Source organism: Lissotriton helveticus, chromosome 9 (genome assembly GCF_964261635.1).
Source record: "Lissotriton helveticus chromosome 9, aLisHel1.1, whole genome shotgun sequence".
NCBI lineage: Eukaryota > Metazoa > Chordata > Amphibia > Caudata > Salamandridae > Lissotriton > Lissotriton helveticus.
The window spans coordinates 617,566,980-617,587,671 of NC_136070.1; the positions used below are offsets into that span (position 1 = coordinate 617,566,980).

A 20,692-nucleotide genomic window follows, 5' to 3' on the forward strand; every position below is an offset into this window, starting at 1 on the left:
CACGTGTTTCGTCTTTGGGTTCAAGTCACCCTACGACTTCTTCAGGGCTGTCAAAAGTTTAGGTCAGCCTCTCGCGTTCGAACGCCAGTACGTACTCCAAGGATAGAGGTGGACTCTGATTCCTGCACTCGGGAAGCGTCAACAATAGACATATGAATATCTACTTACCTGGACTGAAACTCAAACATGATTTAACAGATAGGACCACCATATACTAGAGGCTGACATAAGACGTGTAAGAGATTGCCTCATTGAAGCCCTCTCTATCAGGGGTGCCAAGTCGATATCCTGGGTCAAACAAGTTTCCAATTGGCTCAATAAACTGGGCTTAACAAGATTATGGACTAACCCAAAAATATGAGCAAAATCGATCTTAATAATATGAAATCTAGCTACTGGGTTTATAGTTATCTTAATAACCAGCAAGTAGGTACACGGACAAACAGATTTTTAGACATTAAACCTTTTACCCGGTTTGAGGAATTCTTAGATTTTGTTTCCTCTCCCTTAGCTAAAAGCCTTTATATTTGCTTCCGATTTGGTACTCTACCCTTAAGATCTTAAACTAATGTACCTCATCTCCCAGGCATGTGGCCTGGGAGATGAGAATGAGGTACATATACTGTTTTTCTGCCTTCATTACCATGGCCCCCGCCAGAAATGAATTATTCCCTTGTGTCATAATTTAAAGGTGAAGAAATATTTAGTGGCTTTTAGAATTTTAAAAAGCGATACTACTCCTGTTGTTGCTGTGACCAAATTTCCACAGGCAGTTAGGCACAAAAGTAGCAGATTGTTGAATTTGATCTCTAGTGCTTAGATCAACTCTTTTATAATCATTATTTGATTTTAATTGTGCTAACTTTATGTATTTTATGTACCAAGTCGAAAGGTAAGTTTTACAGGTCTTAAAGTGTTTGACCTATTTGCACATAGCCTAGCCTGTCCACAGCTTCTGCTTTTTCATGCTAATAACAATGGAAGGGAAGGAATTTTGGATAGCCTCTATCTCTATTTTTTTTTTAAAGGGGAAATTGAACTGTGATGGAAGATATTTTAAAATGCACTTTGATATAATTATTGTAATGTTATGTGTTTGTATACTTTGATGGTACCTGGCTACCGAATAAAGTTATTACTACTACTAGAGGCTAACCTAAACTTTTGACAGCCCTGAAGAAGTTGTAGGGTGACATGAACACGAAGGTGAAACACGTGTTGGCTGGTGTGAGGCTGATGTGACTGCATGAATAAAATGAAGTCTGCCTGAAAACAAGATAAAAAATGTGAAGATTATTTTGGATACACATTTTTGGACACTCATATGTTTGTCAGGGCCAAAGTTTCTATTTAATCAAACTAGAGTCACTGATTAAACTAGATGGACAATGACACTGAGCTACTGATGGTACTAAACGAACATTGGTACTGAGCCAATGGCCATACTGGACCAACGCCGGTACTGAGCCGCTGATAACAGGCCAACTATGTTACTGAACCACTGATGATACTAGGCCAACATTGGTACTTACTTGCTAGCGGCATTAGACTAACACTCACACTGAGCCGATGGCAATAGGGAGTCACTGATATTTCTGAATCACTTATAATACTGAGCCACTGATAATACTAGACTCACAATTTTCCTGAACCACTGATGGCCTGGATACATGGTTCTTATCCTTTTGACTTTACTGGACCACCACAGAATCATTACTGGAATCCAGGGACTCCCACGGAGTCATTAGTGGAAGCCGGACAACCCCGGCCTAAGTCATTTTTACGATTTGAACCTCAAAACAATACATACAAATACAGAATAAGTATACATGAAATGACACACATGAAGAAATATTTTATTCAGTTCACAAATATAGAAAAATCGAAATTTGATTTTCAACAGGAATAGTGAAACTTCTCAACATTTGGAAATGCTAAACTCTAGAACATCGTGTTGTCTTTTTTGCTCCTAATGCATGCGAGTAAAACATCGTCCATGCAGATAAAAACAAAATTTTTAGCATCCAATTGCAAATTCCTCCACATTTTTAGAGCTTTTTAAAATTTCACATTTTCAAGTTTGCTTTTTTATTTATGTAAACTTTACTATTCTGCTAACTTTACTTAATTTCCTAAACAGTTGTGGACCCCCTTGTTCAGGTGTCGTGCACCCCCAAAGTTTGGGCACCACAGATTAAGAACCGCTGCCCTAGATCAACAATAAGTCTGAGCCTCACTCAAGCTCAGTATAGTTAGACATTGCTCCAGAACAGTCTGATAGTAGGGGAGCTGTCTTTAGTTTGATTGGTGAGAGGGCAGGTGATGATGCTGTTGAAGGTAAAGCAAATCCACAGCTGTTCCAGATGCAGCCATGGACAAAGCCTGGAATCAACTGTGCCCAATGGCACATCGCAAATGCAAATTTGTGTTAATGAGTGCTGTTGATGGCAAACTGCCAGGGTCGGATTGGTAAGGTGGGCATTCCGGCAATGGCAGAGGGGGCGGTATCCGAGTTCCAGCTGGGCCCGCTTTTTTGGGCAGCCTGTGGGGCCAATTTGGGTGGTGTCTATGTTGTTCAGATGACGCCAGGGGCCCAGTGAGTGCCTGAGTGGCCTTTATGGAGGCAGATGGGCGTCCATGACCTCCTTTTTATCACCAGGCAGAGGTGTCACTGCCTTTCTCTCGATGGGCCGGCCAATTAATGTATGTATATTGAGCGGAGCGGAGGCAGGGGGCCTGAGCAGAAGTGGCCTCACCTGTTTTCAGGTGTGTTTCACCAGGGTGAACTAATCTGTGCATTTTTTTTTATTTAATTAGGGTTTAAAAAAAACATGCCTCTGTCAGAGACACCCCCCCCCCCCCTTCTCTTTATAAAACTTCGCCGAAGCAGTGGTCTGCGGAAAGGCAATATGCAAATGTGAACCTTTTTTTTTTTTTTTTTTTTAAAGAGTGCCCGGGCCGATTTTTAATCCCAATCCAACCCTGCAAACTGCTGTAGGTGGTACGTACATTTATGAAATGGATGTTAACAAGACGGTTACTTCATCTACAGGGAACTATTCTTATAATGCAGGAGAGTCACCATCTTTCGAGTAAATTCTAATTTACAGCAACTACAACGCAATGGCTCCCTTGTATTCCATAGTTACACCGGGGTTACTAGAAACTAACCACCTGAAAGTAAAACTTTTTTTTTTAAAAAGACGAAACACATCCCTCTCAAACCATTCGTCAACGGATATACCCTCTGAATCGAGATATGACGAAAAGCCGTGGGCAAGAAGATCTTTCACTAAGGAATGGGGAACGATTATTGAGCTTTACTAAAACCACTGACATGAAAAACTGAGCTGATTTTGCAAAAAACGGCTCAACTTCAGATGTTGTCTCCATCTTGCTGTATAATCCTTATATAAACGCCTATGTCGACTTCCGTGATGGGCAGATGACAGACAACTAAATTTGCTTTTAACAAAGAAGATTTTTTTTCTCACTGCTTAACTGAGTTTGAAAGAATTTCTTTAGTACCACAACTTCCCTGCAGGTGGCACTAAAAGACCAAAGGCTTTCTGACTGTTAAAATGTTACACCAAAGGAAATAAACTGGATACTGTCAACAGTCACTCGGAGGGCAATCCAGCATGCTCGGTCAGGTTTAATGAGATAAGTGGTTTCCATGTTGTCAGAATAACATCTCAGCCAAGTAATGTATGTATGGTTTGACTCAGGGTTTTAAGTGGGCTGGGTCATATAAAGCAGGTGCCGAACCGGGTCTCTATCGGGCTCTCCCTTTTTGCCCTCACGGTGAAAAAAAATAATCTTACCTAAGCAGCAGTACCACCCTTCACTGCTTTTGAGGTAACTTCACAGAGACTCCTATAGTATTTTCAGTCTCATCAATCCAGAACGGAAGCATTTTCAGTATTCTATACAATGAAGCCATAGTTGTTGCTGATTTATCTTACACAAACAACAGCCATTGGCAAAGCCAATAGCCATGGTATGTTGTAGGTGTAACGCTACTTGTTGTATCAGTATTATATATCTGTATGCAATGACAGAAGCAGCAAAAGCACAGATTTTTAGTTAGCGTATATTTAAGCCACACCCATAATTACATCCACCCCGCCCCTTTGAGCGACCCCCTAGGTTTTTCATTCCACTTAACGCCCTGGATTAAATGTACTTTTATGAAAAGGTGTGTGGCGTTAACCAGGTCCGGCCGAGAAACCCAACGCAGCCCTGGCAATTTTGTCAGATCAGCTTGGTGCATAGTGAGCGGGTCTGACCACTATAAGAGGAGGTTCGAAGGTCGGGGAGGGCATGTGCAAGTGTGAAGCACTGGCTGCCCCCCAGGAGATTGGAAACAAAAGTGAGTGAACCATGCTTGCTTGCTGCTTTTGCTACAGGGGGTGATATTACATCAATACTGCAAAACCGCTCCCCAGTCACCATACAGGCCCCCCACCCTTCCAGCCTCCTGGGGAAATGCCTGATGACCGGTCGGCCCCGACGCTAACTGCCCAACGGATCGATGCATCAAGGGCATGAATAAGACTGCAAAATCCTAGACGAGAATGTTAATAAGTTGTAAATAGTATTTATATTGTGCATCCTAACGCTGGGCAAGGTGTTGAAATGCTTTGCGGCGAGAAGCACGCTACTCCGGAACCCTATGCTAGAGGTAAATAGGTAGTAGATAAGTGATATGTGCTTCCTTTTCCTTGTAGGACCACTCGTCTTACATTTGTGGTCTTGACATCTCATTAATTTACTCTAGAAAAGTAGGTTAATTGAAGTGCATTTTTGAAAGGGTAGATGTCAAATGTTATTAGGAGTGGTGGTCTGTTGTAATGAGAAGTCCATTTAGCTAAGGTGTAGATTAAATACCAGATGGTTTATTTATCTTAGTTGCAGGTAAGTAATACGTTCCAATAATAAGCTTCAATGATAAGCCCCACCAAGAGCAGCCTCCCTGCTGCTCAGCCCATACTCCAACTGACACTCAAGCACCTCACAGGCACCCTAACATTCCATTGCATCACCATGCACCAACATTCCACACAGCACACTCATACTGGCTGAGCAGCAGGTATAACATGGATAAGTGCACCTGTTGGATAAATTGTATAGAAAGACTGAGGAGTATGCAGCCCTGCCAAGTAGCACGCATCATGAAATAGACAAACGCATTTTAACGTTGCTGTCTGCATCACCGCACTAAAATTATTTTATTTACTAAAATTTATACAGCGCATGGCTGAACCAGCGACGGGGCGTCCCAGCGCTACCAAGTAACCATGATCAAAGCTCACAGTGAAAATGCCCCAAAAAAATAAACAGAAGAGTGAATGAATGAATTATTATCCCGGGAAGAGCCATGTCTTTATAGCTTATGGAACTCCAGGTGATTTTGGAGTCCTTGAATTGCGGGTGGGAGAGAATTCCAAAGTTTAGCTGCCAACACTTTGAAGGACCAACAGCCTGCTCTAACTCTATGGACACGGGGAATGCAGACCAGTCTTAGATCCGATGAACGGAGGGGACGGTTCGGTCTATAGGGTACTAACTGATTAGCTAGAACCAGGGGAGCTTGATGAGACAGAATTTTATGAGCTACACATAGGGCCTTGAACTGAATTCTTCTCTCCACTGGCAACCAGTGAAGCTTAGATAGCGACCTAGATACTGAGCATGATTTAGGAAGTGCCAGCAGAATCCGAGCAGCGGCATTCTGAATTCTCTGCAGTCGCTGAATACATGATTTACTGGCACCCTAAATACAAAGAGTTCCCATAGTCCAGCCTCGCCAGGATAGTGGCCTGAAGGATAGTCTGACGAACAGAGGGCTCAAAGAACCCTAAAATAGATTTCAAACCTCGCAAGAGCCCAAAACAGGTGCCTGCAACTGACTGAGTATCAAAGGACAGACTTTTGTCAATCCAGAAGCCCAAGTTCTTAACCGCCACATAGGTGCAGGTTTAAGATTCTCCGGCCACCACTGTTCTGCCTACATGTCACTGTCATTCCCCAGCAGAAGAATTTCTGACTTACTGGCGTTTAATTGCAGACAGTTTGCTGTCAGCCAGTCAGCAATTGCCATCAGATCATCCTTGAATTTGACAAGGTTTAGTTCATGATTCTTGGAGAAGGTGATGACAAGTTGGGTGTCATCTTCGTATGACACCAATGACAACCCTCTGCTCCTGGCCACCAATGCCAGCTGCTGAACATAGATATTAAAGAGCACAGGGCTCAAAATTGAGCCCTACGGCACCCCATGTCTAATGGCATGTTCCTTGGAGTAGAAAGGTGGCATAGTAACCTGGAAGGAACTGCCCTCTAGCAAGGATCGGAACCATGTTAAAGCCAGACCCTGATCCCGATGCCTGCACAGTAAGATTTCATGTGACACCGTACCAAAAGCGGCACTTAAGTCGAGGAGAACTAAGGCCACCGAATTGCCCTCATCAAGACTGCCGCGGATTTCTTCGGTTACCGCCATTAAAGCAGATTCCGTGCTATGGCGGGACCTGAAACCGTTTTGAGAGCCATCCAGTAAAGCATTATGCTCTACATACTCAGTGAGGATGGTATTGACATGTAATGCCGTGACTTTAGCCAGGAAAGGGAGTTGGGAAATGGGGCGATAATTGCCGGGTTCAGAGGAATCCAACAATGGTTTCTTCAGAAGAGGGATAACTTTGGCATCTTTCCAAGCTAATGGAAGAGATGCCGAAAACAGCGAAAGATTGATCAGTTCCTGGAAATCTGGGAAAATAACATTATGAAATTGACGGAACTGGACTGGTCTCAACGGGTCAGCAGAAGAGCCGGATTTAATCTTCCCGCATAAAACTTCAGTCTCCGTCAAGGATAATGGGGGAAAAAAGCACAAAGAGGTCACTTCCCGAAGAGTGCCACTGACTTCCTGGTAATCCCCAACACTATTAGCAGAGGGGGAGAAATTATCATACATTTTTTCCACTTTCTGAATGAAATACCTGGCTAAAGCATCACATTGATTGTTAGAGGTAATGGGAGAGCTAAGATTCAAATTCGAGCCTTTCATAACCTTGAGCAGGGAAAAGATGTTTTTGGCGCATTCTTGCTCTCTAAAATTTTCCCGGCAATATACTAAGCTCTGGCTCTCCGAATTAATTTATAATACCAGTTAATGGCCTTCCGATACTTGCTTTTGGCCTCCAAGTCGAAGGTACGTCTCCAGAGCCGCTCTAGCTGTTTGCAGTTGGTTTTAGCCTTGCTTAGAGACTCATTATACCAGGGATTTGATTTCTCTCTTTTTTTTAGATGGCCAAAGTTTAGCGGGAATACAGCTGTCCAAAATATCGGACAGCCAGCCGTGGAAAAGTGCCACAGCGGACTCCATACTGGAATCAGTGGCTTGTGCTTAACTAATAATTCCATAAATTTACCAGCATCTAACTTATGCCAAGGTCGTTTTAAAATAGGTATAGAACCCTTCTGAATTGGTTTTCCTGGCCATCGGATAAAAAAGGGGATAAAAAAATGGTCAGTCCATATCATAGGAATTGGGGCTGCAAAAGACAAAGTCTAGGTTGGAAAATATAGGATCCAGCAAGTGGCCAGCAATGTGAGTACTGTTTAATTCCAGCTGAGACAACTGACAGGCATCCAAATCAGCCACAAAATTGGCAATATCTATTTTACCCCCTTCTTCTAGATGAAGATTAAGGTCTCCTACGATAGTGAAATTGGCAGCCTTACTGGCCAATAAAGTAATCTTGTTAGCTAAATCTTCTCGGAAAGCTTTTAATGGGGCCAGGTGGTCGGTAAATTAATAAACCGGAGACCGTACAAATATTATTTAGCGTGATTTTGAAATATGCACTTTCACAGTCCAAAATGTCCTCCTTCTTTAGACTACTTGAGTACTGCTACTTATGAATCAGTGCAATCCCCACCTCTATTTCCAATTCTAAAAATTCTAAAATGCATTAGTCACGCATTTACGATGCCCCTGGAACCACCCTCAACGAGCTGCAGCCTTCCAAGCAGTGCGTTAAAATGGGCTTGCTCTGCTGAATGAATATGTTATTTATCTTATTAACTAGACTGTCCAAACAAACAAAGCACTGTCGTCTGTGTTAAGGTCCTAGTGCACCATCATGGCCAAATAGGAGTCCGGTCTTGGAGAGTGTAGCTAGACCACATGAACAGCCGTGCCGAATAGACAGCGGTACATGTAGATCCAGGTGACGCCTTGCCTAGTTTTCCGCCTAGAGTCTGCCCCATCCCGGTGATCGCAGATAAAGGAGACTGAATGAGCCAGCAGGTTGCCAAACACAGAGGCAGCAGTTTCGTTTGTAGGTCGAGCCTAAGGCATTGCTTTAGCAATGCTTGTTGGCGAGATTATATTAAAACTGCGGATCGGACACAGTGCATGTGAGCACAACCACGCGCTCGCCAGGCTGCACACCCCCTCACCCCTCGCTCGCCAATGTCCCTCCCACCCTTCCTTTGAACTGATGCTCATGCACATCGCCAGCATCAGACTTCAAAGGCTGCCCCTGTCCCGCCCCCCCCCCCCCCCCCCGAGCACAGCAATGCCGAGAGCTTGGGTTTTTTTTCATCCATTTCGCGGGGAAGCAGTGTTTTGTTCGGCGTTCTCTGAACCTTTCACGTTTTTTTTTCTGGACGAAAGTAAAAGCCTACCGTGCTTGTTTACAGTAGCCTTGCTCCTCAAATGCTGTTGCTGTGTTGCCATCTCTCTAGGGACACTCAGCTTGAAAACACTTGACTTGCTAGCTGCAATGCTACATCCGCTATGCTTTGCCTCTAGACACGTTGATCCCTCGCAGACTGTGCTGATTCTGCCCCTCCTGATTCTGAAACGGACCAACGCAGTCACCACGCAGTCTCTTCTTTCTGTCTTATGATGTCTGCCCTGCCACCATTTACTTCAGACCCTCACACCTCCTCACCCTCACACCCTCACACCCTCACACACCCTCACTCACCCTCACTCACCCTCACTCACCCTCACACACCCTCATAACCCTCTCGCCCGCACTCACCCTCTCACCCGCACTCACCCTCACATCCCCACTCACCCTCACATCCCCACTCACCCTCACACACCCCTCACCCTCACACACCCCTCACCCTCACACACCCCTCACCCTCAGTCCCTCACCCTCACACACCTTCTCACCCTCACACCCCCTCACTCTCACACCCCCTCACCCTCACACCCCCTCACCCTCACACCCCCTCACCCTCACACCCCCTCATCCTCACACCCCCTCATCCTCACACCCCCTCATCCTCACACACTCTCACACACCCTCACCCTCACACACCCTCACCCTCACACACCCTCACCCTCACACACCCTCACCCTCTCACACACCCTCACCCTCACCACTCTAGCACTCTACCGCCCTCATTCTACCACTCTACCGCCCTCACTCTACCACCCTCACTCTACCGCCCTCACTCTACCGCCCTCACTCTACCGCCCTCACTCTACCGCCCTCACTCTACCGCCCTCACTCTACCACTCTACCACCATCACGCCCTCACTCTACCGCCCTCACTCTACCACTTTACCGCCATCACGTCCTCACCTTACCACTCTACCACCATCACGGGTTCACTCTACCACCCTCACTCTACCACTTTACCGCCATCACGTCCTCACCTTACCGCCTTCATTCTACCACTCTACCATTCTACCGCCCTCACTCTACCGCCCTCACTCTACCACTCTACCGCCCTCACTCTACCACTCTACCGCCCTCACTCTACCGCCCTCACTCTACCGCCCTCACTCTACCACTCTACCGCCCTCCCTCTACCACTCTACCGCCCTCCCTCTACCACTCTACCGCCCTCCCTCTACCACTCTACCGCCCTCACTCTACCGCCCTCACTCTACTACTCTACCGCCCTCACTCTACCACTCAACTGCCCTCACTCTACCACTCTACAGCCCTCACTCTACTACTATACCGCCCACACTCTACCACTATACCGCCCTCACTTTACCACCCTCACTCAACCACTCTCACTCTACTACTCTACTGCCCTCACTCTACCACTCTACCGTCCTCACTCTACCGCCCTCACTCTACCGCCCTCACTCTACCTTCCCTCACTCACTCTACCACCCTCACTCTACGGGCCTCACTCTACCACTCTACTGGTCTCACTCTACTGGTCTCACTCTACCGCCCTCACTCTACCGCCCTCACTCTACCGCCCTCACTCTACCGCCCTCACTCTACCGCCCTCACTCTACCGCCCTCACTCTACCGCCCTCACTCTACCGCCCTCACTCTACCGCCCTCACTCTACCGCCCTCACTCTACCGCCCTCACTCTACCGCCCTCACTCTACCGCCCTCACTCTACCGCCCTCACTCCCTCCCTATACCGCCCTCCCTCTACCACTCTACCGCCCTCACTCACTCTACCGCCCTCACTCACTCTACCGCCCTCACTCAATCGCCCTCACTCACTCTATCTAGTGCCCTCCCTCACTCTATCTTTCTATTGCACTCCCTCTATCTATCCCCCCCTCTATCTATCGCCCTCCCTCTCTTCCACCCACCTCCTCTAACTCCCTGTTCTCTTCCGCTGTGCTGTTATGCTGCTCTCTTCCACCCACCTCCTTCTCTAACTCCCTGTTCACTTCTCTTCTCCAGAGCTGATCTGCTACTCTCTTCAACCCGCGTCCTTCTCTACCACCCTGTTCTCTTCACCCGTGCTGTTCTGCTGCTCTCTTCAACACCACCTCCTTCTTTACCTCCCTGTTCTCTTCTGCTGTGCTGATCTGCTACTCTCTTCCACCCACCTCCTTCTCTAACTTCCTGTTCCCTTCTTTTCTCCCTCTGCTGATCTGCTGCTCTCTTCCAACCCGCCCCCTTCTTTAACTCCCTGTTCTCCTTTGCTGATCTGCTGCTCTCTTCCACCTCACCTCCTTCTCTAACTCCCTGTTCTTTTCTCCAGTGCTAATCTGATGCTCTCTTCCACCCGCCTCCTTCTTTAACTCCCTGTTCTCTTCTCCTGTGCCGATCTGCTGTTCTCTTCCATCCACCTCCTTCTTTAACTCCCTGTTCTCTTCTGCTGTGATATGCTGCTCTCTTCCATCGACCTCCTTCTCTAACTTCCTGTTCTCTTCTCTTCTCCCGTGCTGATCTGCTGCTCTCTTCCACTCTGCCTTCTTCTCTAACTCCCTGTTCTCTTCTCTTCTCCTGTGCTGATCTGCTGCTCTCTTCCACCCGTTTCCTTCCTTAACCCCTTCCATGCTCATGACGGAACGGTTCCGTCATGAGCGTCGGTGGTCGTGTGCTCATGACGGAACCGTTCCGTCATGAGCCCATAGGTTCTTTAGAACCTTCAGCACTGCAGCGGAATTCGCGCAGCGCTGAAGGGGTTAACTCCCTGTTCTCTTCTCCTGTGCTGATCTGCTGCTCTCTTCCATCCCACCTCCTTCTTTAACTACATGTTATCTTCACCTGTGCTCATCTACTGCTCTCTTCCACCCCGCCACCTTCTTTAACTCTGTTCTTTTCTCCTGTGCCGATCTGCTGTTCTTTTCCAGCCGCCTCCTTCCTTAACTCCCTGTTCTCTTGTCCTGTGCTAATCTGCTGCTCTCTTCCACCCACCTCCTTCTTAAACTCCCTGTTCTCTTCTGCTGTGATCTGCTGCTCTTTTCCACCCACCTCCTTCTCTACCTCCCTGTTCTCTTCTCCCGTGCTGAGCTGCTGCTCTCTTCCACCGCCCCCTTCTCTAACTCCGTTCTCTTCTCCTGTGCGGATCTGTTCTTCTCTTCCACCCCACTTCATTCTCTAGCTCCTTGTTGCCTTCTCCTGTGATGATCTTTTTGCTCTCTTTCAGCCCACCTCCTTCTGTAACTCCCTGTTTTCTTCTCCTGTACTGATCTGCTGTTCTTTTCCACCGCCTCCTTCTGTAACTCCCGATTCTCTTCTCCTGTGCCGATCTGCTGTTCTCTTCCACCTGGCTCCTTCTTTAACTCCCTGTTCTCTTCTCCTGTGCTGATCTGCTGCTCTCATCCACCCACCTCCTTCTTTAACTCCCTGTTCTCTTCTCTCGTGCTGATCTGCTTTTCTCTTCCACCCCACTTCCTTCTATACCTCCCTGTTCTCTTCCCCTGTGCTGTTCTGCTGCTCTCTTCCACCCAACCTCCTTCTTTAACTCCCTGTTCTCTTCTGCTGTGCTAATCTGCTGCTCTCTTCCACCTCACCTCCTTCTCTAACCCCCGGTTCTCTTCTCTTCTCCTGTGCTGATCTGCTGCTCTCTTCCACCCGCCTCCTTCTCTAACTCCCTGTTCTCTTCTGCTGTGCTTATCTGTTCCTCTCTTCCACCCACCTCCTTCTCTAACTCCCTGTTCTCTTCTCTCCTCTCATGCTGATCTGCTGCTCTCTTCCACCCTGCCTCCTTCTCTAACTCCCTGTTCTCTTCTCTTCTCATGTGCTGATCTGCTGCTCTCTTCCACCGCACCTCCTTCTTTAACTCCCTGTTCTCTTCTGCTGTGCTGATCTGCTGCTCTCTTCCACCCGGCTCCTTCTTTAACTCCCTGTTCTCTTCTCCTGTGCTGCTCTGCTGCTCTCTTACACCCGCCTCCTTCTTTAACTCCCTGTTCTCCTCTCCTGTGCTGATCTGCTGCTCTCTTCCACCCGCCCCCTTCTTTAACTCCCTGTTTTCATTTGCTGTACTGGTCTGTTGCTCTCTTCCACCCACCTCCTTCCCTAACTCCCTGTCCTATTTTCCTGTGCTGATCTGCTGTTCTCTTCCACCGCCTCCTTCTTTAACTCCGTTCTCTTCTCCTGTGCTGATCTGCTGCTCTCTTCCACCCCGCCTCCTTCTTTAAATCCCTGTTCTCTTCTCTTCTCCTGTGCTGATCTGCTGCTCTCTTCCACCTGCCTCCTTCTTTAACTCCCTGTTCTGTTCTCCCATGCTGATCTGCTGCTCTCTTCCACCCACCCCCTTCTCCAACTCCCTGTTCTCTTCTCCTGTGCTGATCTGCTGTTCCCTTCCACCACCTCCTTCTCTATCTCCCTGTTCCTCTTCTCCTGTGCTGATCTGCTGCTCTCTTCCACATACATCCTTCTCTAAACGCACACACACACACACACACACACATACAACCCCGCACACACACACAACCACACACAACCACACCACACACACAACCACACACACACCCAACCACACACACACCCAACCACACACACAACCACACAATCAACTACACACACATCCACACACACACACAACCACACACACCCACACACACAACCACACACACAACCACACATACAACCACACACACACAACCATACACACACACAACCACACCCAACTACACACCCAATCAACACAACCACACACACATACAACCACACACAACCACACACACAACCACACACATCTATCTATCGCCCTCACTCTATCTATCGCCCTCACTCTATCCATCGCCCTCACTCTATCCATCGCCCTCACTCTATCCATCGCCCTCACTCTATCCATCGCCCTCACTCTATCCATCGCCCTCACTCTATCTATCGCCCTCACTCTATCTATCGCCCTCACTCTATCTATCGCCCTCACTCTATCTATCTATCGCCCTCCCTCTAGCTATCTATCGCCCTCCCTCTAGCTATCTATCGCCCTCCCTCTAGCTATCTATCGCCCTCCCTCTAGCTATCTATCGCACCACCACAGCATCACTCAGGGGCACCACAGCATCACTCAGGGGCACCCCAACATCACTCAGGGGCACCCCAACATCACTTTGCGCTACCACAGCCTCCCTGAACACCACAGCATCACTCGTCATCACATCACTCAGCGCCACCACTGTATCAATCTGTGCAACCATTCAACAACAACTGGTTCAAATATGTTCTCTCAATGTTTCAAGCGTCATTACAAATGTCACAAAAAGATGTTAATATTTCACTTCTGTTCTTGGATTTTCGTCACAATAAAATACACTGAACATAATCTTCACAAAAGTTATTTACAAAAGTTTAAGCAATTGCCATTAAAAATTACAATAACTTTTATTTAAGTATTAATTATTTAAAAAAATTAAAAGCCATTGTTATTTGTAATATCAATACATCTAAGTCACGTAAATACAAAACATGTTGCATTACAAATGCTATAGGTGTCACATTTGCAAAAGATAAAAGTATTGGCATTGTAAATGACAAAGCTATTAATTTCACTATTTTCAAAACCAAGACATAAATAAAAAATGTGTCATTTACAAGACCAATAGCTCAAACTTTAGCAATGCTTGTTGGCGAGATTATAGTAGGCGACCTAAAAAGTCTAACAAAACTGCGGATCGGACACAGAGCATGTGAGCACAACCACGCGCTTCTGCTTCTGCTGCCACTTCAGGTCTCCAGACTGCACACCCCCTCACCTCTCGCTCGCCAATCTCCCTCCCAGCCTTCCTTTGAGCTCCGCCGCAAGTTTCACAGGCTCCTCTCCGTCCCCTTGCTTTAATGTCCCTTCCCCTCCCCCAGCACAGAGCACGCATCGCTTGTTTTCGGGTTTGCTCCCCTTTAAAAAGCCACTTACAGTACAGATACGTATTCATATACGCTAAGTTGAATTGTTAGTAAGTGAAAAAGCACTCCTACTCTAATTTGCTGCGTTTTCGATAGGGCATTTTTTTCCCGACCTTCTGCAGCTTCCAGCGATCTCTTCACGTGAGCCTCTGTGAACCTTTCTATCGCGTGCTGTGCTCCAAAGCCTGCTTTCCTGGTTGGTTTACACCCATTTAAGTCGATGATGTATGATAACACGCACTGCACAAATGTTGCTCCACTCTCAATAACAGAGGCTTGAACACCAGAGGAAACAAAAACAAATCCGAAACTGGAGTCACAACTGAACACATCCATTGCAAGCGAAGGTGTTTAAAGACAAACTATCACACGGTACTCGTTTCTTGTGGATATATGGGCGTGCGAGGAGGCACTCGCTTTCTAAGCAGACAACTCCCCCAGCCAGATGCCAGGCAGTGACGCCCTCACGCACGGCTGCAGGCCAAGGCGTCCACACCGGAGTACTACAAATCATTTGCGCGCAGACACACACAACTGGAACGCATACATGGGAACAGCTACGGAGAACAGCAAACACTCAAAAAGTCGAGTGTCTAAATGGCTATTCCACATCAGCAGCGGTCATTGTTGCAGTGACGCACCAACACAGCACTCACAGGAACAGAAACTCGAAATACCCTCAGCGTTATACCTAGAAACGAGCACACACACACTCTACCTCACCTCTAAGAAAATAATACACCGTGGTGCTGTCCATTCATAGCAATGGATGTTGAAATGTAGACCCCCATCAGCAGCTGTCATTGTTGCAGTGACGCACCAACACCGCACTCACAGGAGCAGAAACTCGAAATCCCTTGGCTTTATACCTAGAAACAAGCACATACACACTCTACCTCACCTCTAAGAAAATTATACACCATGGTGCTGTCCATTCATAGCAATGGATATTGAAATGTGCGCACTCACACGCTGCACACTCACACACTGCGCACTCACACACTGCGCACTCACACTACTTTGGGCCACACACACTCTGCGCCCTCACACTACTTTAGGCCACACACTCTGCGTCCTCACACTACTTTGGGCCACACACTCTGCGCCCTCACACTACTTTAGGCCACACACTCTGCACCCTCACACTACTTTAGGCCACACACTCTGCACCCTCACACACTCTGCACTCTCACACACTGCACCCTCACACACTCAGTGCCACATAATTATATGCTACATAATTGCACTGCACTCAATGCAACATACACTCCAAATACCACTCAGTGCCACATAATTACACGCCACATAATTACACTATCTATCTATCGCCCCTCACTCTATCTATGTCACTCACTCTATCGCACTCACTATCTATCGCATCACCACAACATCACTCAGCACCACCACAGCATCACTCGGGGGCACCACAACATCACTATGCGCTACCACAGCATCACTGAACGCCACAGCATCACTCGTTGGCACCACAACATCACTCAGCGCCACCACAGCATCAATCTGTACAACCATTCAACAACAACTGGTTCAAATATGTTCTCTCAATGTTTCAAGCTTCATTACAAATGTCACAAAAAGATGCTAATATTTCACTTCTGTTCTTGGATTTTCATCACAATAAAATACACTGAACATAATCTTCACAAAAGTTATTTACAAAAGTTTAAGTTATTGCCATTATAAATTACAATAACTTATTTAAGTATTAATTATTTAAAAAAATTAAAAGCCATTGTTATTTGTAATATCAATACATCTAAGTCATGTAAATACAACACATATTGCAGTACAAATGCTATAGGTGTCACATTTGCGAAAGTTATAACTATTGGCATTGTAAATGACAAAGCTATTAATTTCGCTATTTTCAAAACCAACACATAAATAAAACATTTGTCATTTACAATACCAATAGCTCAAACGTTCCTAATGCGAGACCTATTGCATTGCAAGTGCTTGTTTTCCTTGCCGTGCAACGCTGCCAATCATGGACCGGCCAGCAGAGAACTGGCCAATCATCATGTGTTTTTTCGGGCCCGACCTGCACCTGGGCAGCCAGACCTCTATGCAAGCATTCTCGAGTAATGTCGGCAGACAATGCCCCTTCTCCTCAGCCTTCCAGGTGTCTTATGCCAGAGACATTGCTGACAGAGCCCCACCTGCTGGCCCCAAGATATGACGTCCACTTCTCACTCTGTTTAGGTGTTTGCTGTGGGGCCGCTCAGGGCGCGCTGTGTATTCTTCCAGACTGAAGCAGTCAGCCGATTGGCACCTTAGCTCTGCAAGAGAGCAGCAGACTCCTGGCAAGAGAACAACAGACTCCTGGCTCCCCCAAATGAACAAAAGAATAACCTTGGGCAGCAGAAGAAGCCCGTCACTGACACCAGAAAGCAGCTCTTTATGGAAATACGATCAGCGTCCTCCTGATAAGTAGATGACAGTGGGCTACAGCACTGAAAGGTTTCTCAGGGTAATGGCGACGAGTGTGATGAGTTGTTACAGTGAATTAAACAGATTAGGTTATTTAATGTTATTAAGCAAATAGAGGAACCAAAGCACTTTGGGACCTGACGTACAACTGTAGAAATCTCAAACAGCCCTATGCTGGAGTCAGTATTCTAATCAAGATACTGCAATACATGGACGATTTGCTGTTTTGTCCCACTCACGTTTTCTTCCTAACCAGTCTTGAGAAAATGTCACTCAAACAGTGTAAACATGGAAATGTCACTCATTTGCATGCTGAAAACTTGGCATGTATGATTATGGAAAGCATATTTAGGAGTACATTTTAGTCAGAAAGGTTTGAAGTGAGAGAGAATGCAAGGAAAGACCGAGATGGGAGGGATTTGGTTATTACATTATTTTTTAAATTACTAATAAAAAAAGCATACATAAACACACACTAGAATTTTTACCAACCTTCCTCAGGGGTAAATTCCTTAGCTAAACCCCGTCCCTCAACCACCTCAGAGACTATTGCCTTCCTCTTTCGACCTCGCCCCACCAAGAAACCGGGGGGTCCTTAGAGACTGTAATATTGACTATCTGTGTATGCTCTCATCGATTTGTATGCAGTACCCCCCTCCCTAATGTATATTCTTGTGATATCATGTCTATTGTAAGACTTTTTTTATATATATATATATATATATATATATATATATATATATATATATATATATATATATATATATATATATATATATATATATATATATATATATATATATATATATATATATATATATATGTAGCCAGTAGGTAGTTCTAGTTAGGACCAAAGTTTTCATAGGAAAAGTATTTTTGTTTTGCCAATAACTTTAGCGCCACTCGGCGGATCTTCACAACATTTTCCGAAAACGTACCCTCTTTAGTTTAGCTGCTGTGTTGAAAGCTTCTGGGTGATCTGTCAAGCGGGGCTGAGAAAAAAAGGGGGGATCCCAAAACGGGTTTACCTATGTTATGTCAATTGGGATTTTTCATGTTTTGAACACGACTACAGCCCGAACTGCTGAAAGGAATTAAAGCAAATTTGGCAGAAAGCTAGATGTTGGTCCCGAAAGCGTGTTTTATGTCATTTGGTGTAAGTCCATTCAGTAGTTTCAGAGATATTTAAGTAAAAAAAATATAGATATTCGGGGACACGATTCCTTGCAGTGGACTTGCGGATCCTACTGAAATTCGATTAGGTGCCATCACTTCAACCAGGAAGTGTTGGCAGCCATCTTGGGACTCGGCTTGAAAAAGAGTCCCACAAAAAAGTAAAAAATAAAGAAAAGGGGGCAGGATAGGAATACCCTGAGCCCCCAGATATGGTTGGGGTGGTCCCCACAGGGTTGCCGGCATTCATTAAAAAGAGATTTTATTTTCAATATTGCTGTAAATTCCCAGATGGATCCGCTGCAAAATTGAAGAAAAAAAACAGCGCAGGGTCCCACGCTTCTTTTAAAGGAAGCCTCTCGGGTGGGGAATATGAAAAATAAAGGAGGGGGTGCATGGGCCCCCTCCTAGGGTTTAATCAAACACTGGGGACCACCATCTCCCCAGGGTTTTTGATTACAATAATGCCGGGCATGGCATGCCCCAGGGACCACCACCTCCAGGGGCTTCTTTAGTTATTAAATGGGGGGGGGGCATCTCGGACCCCCCCACCCCCCAGCCCCGGAGAGCACCACCTCACCGGGCTTTACAAGTAAAAATGCAGAGAGGGCAGTGCGGATCAGAATTGCTTTTAGATAGAGGGAGCTGCATGTTCAGCAGCTCCCTCTGTCCAAATTCAATGCAGGCTCCCATAGGATGCGGGGAGCCAGCAGGGACCGGTGGGGCAATGAGGCTTCTCCGTGGTCCCCATCAATGACAAGTATCCATTAGTCCACCCTATATTTCGGAAGAGAAGTATGCTAACCCCAGCCACTTCTTTCTTCACAAAAGAACCATACCACTTTAGGAAAGAACTGGATTTCAGCTTGCCCTTGTTACCCCATTGAAGATGGGTTTACTGTAGGAAACCAACATCAGAGTACATTCCTAGTTTCCTCGTAATGTGAATATTCTTCAAGCAGATGTTAAGACCTCGTAATGTTTCGTTTTGTAAGTTTGTTTATGTGTATTTATGGTGCCATTCCATCCCTGATGTTGTTAGATGTCCCTAAGCAAACATCCATTAACCCAACTGCTGCCTAGTGTGTTTGTGACAGTATATTTAGGAAATAATATTCTGAGCCCCCCAATCCTCCTCCCCAAAATATTATCTAGAATATAGAGCGAGTTGTTTTACACCCAGTTACGGGAATACAATTTGCACAAGCATAAAAATGGAAAAATTACAGATGTAGGCATAAACAGAGGGAATATCACACAACACTTGAAACAAACGTGGAGTCTGAAACTCACCTGTGTCCTTGGGAAGCGGCATGCTGCCATCCGACGGCGTTCTCCTATGAGTCTGCATTATCTGTCGGATGGCTCCATCAGATGGAGTGCGCCGATGCCCTCGAGATACAGTCGCCATGGCAGCTGTCACATGGGTAGGAGTCAATGACTGTTTGGGGTCCTTTTTGAAGCCCTCCAGCTTAAGGTCCACAAGGGGGTTGGCATTCTGCCCCCTCAGTGCTTCCGGGCTGGGCTCCACAGCGACTGGCATCTCGTACACATTCACATCATCACTGTCAGAACGGATCAGCGACTTAGTTGAGTTGCAGTCAGAAATGGAAGACAGGGACAGGAGGGTGACTGATGTTGAGGGCTCTAAGGAAGGGAGAGCAGACTCATCTTTCTTAGATGCAATGTGGCTTGGAGGACTTGTGCTACGACGAAAGCGCCCTGTACGCTGAAAAAGACTGTCTCGCTTCTTCTTCTCGTCTTTGGCGCGGTGCTCTTCCTGCAGCACTCGCTGCCGCCCCAGATCCAGGATATCATTCCCAAGGCCGACAGATGCCAAGATGGAGGCACAGCCCAGGAGTACCAAGTCATACTTTTTACGGTGAGAGCTACGCTTATGGCTGTCTGAGATGACACTTGATGAGGATACCACCTGACCTGGATCGTCCGAAATTATGCAATTATTGGCATCGCTTTGGATAGGCAGGCTGAGGTAGGACTGGTTGGAGTAGGGAGACTGGGGCACAACCCCTTCAACTTCTAGGTACTCCTCTGCCAAAGACAAACAACAAAAGCCAAGTCATAGTCAAATCAACAATACATTCTGGAATTTACCTAATGTAATCTAAAAGCCAGAAGCTTTTCACCAGTGGCTAACCTAATTATTGGTTTCAGATTCAGGGCTACGAAGCATTGAAAATAAGACAATGTTTTAATGACTCAGAACTAGGCCCAACAAAAGGACACTGCAATGTGAGTTTGAACATGTCTGGTTTGAAATCCTAAGCTACAAGCCACCCTTGGGCCCCAAATCGTTCATGATGTTCCAATCATTGTCAGCAGTAATAGTTTATCCTGTTTAAGTAGCTTTCTACACCACTAAGCCTCAACATACTCGTTGGCTTCAGCAGCAGCTTTTAGCAGAAGGCCCATATCTTTTTCATATCTGGCAGCAGCTTCTACCTGGCTTGGGCAGAG

The 20,692-nt window shown here is 46.2% G+C and overlaps 1 protein-coding gene across 1 annotated transcript in view; it reads right to left on the reverse strand.

The window, feature by feature from the left end:
- Positions 1–20,692, reverse strand: part of MAP3K10 (mitogen-activated protein kinase kinase kinase 10) — a 232,858-nt gene that overhangs the window by 7,219 nt on the left and 204,947 nt on the right. Inside the window, exon 9 of the mRNA XM_078660666.1 lies at positions 19,508–20,266. Within this exon, the coding sequence (XP_078516792.1) occupies positions 19,508–20,266 (759 nt within the window). The remainder of the gene's footprint in view (positions 1–19,507; positions 20,267–20,692) is intronic.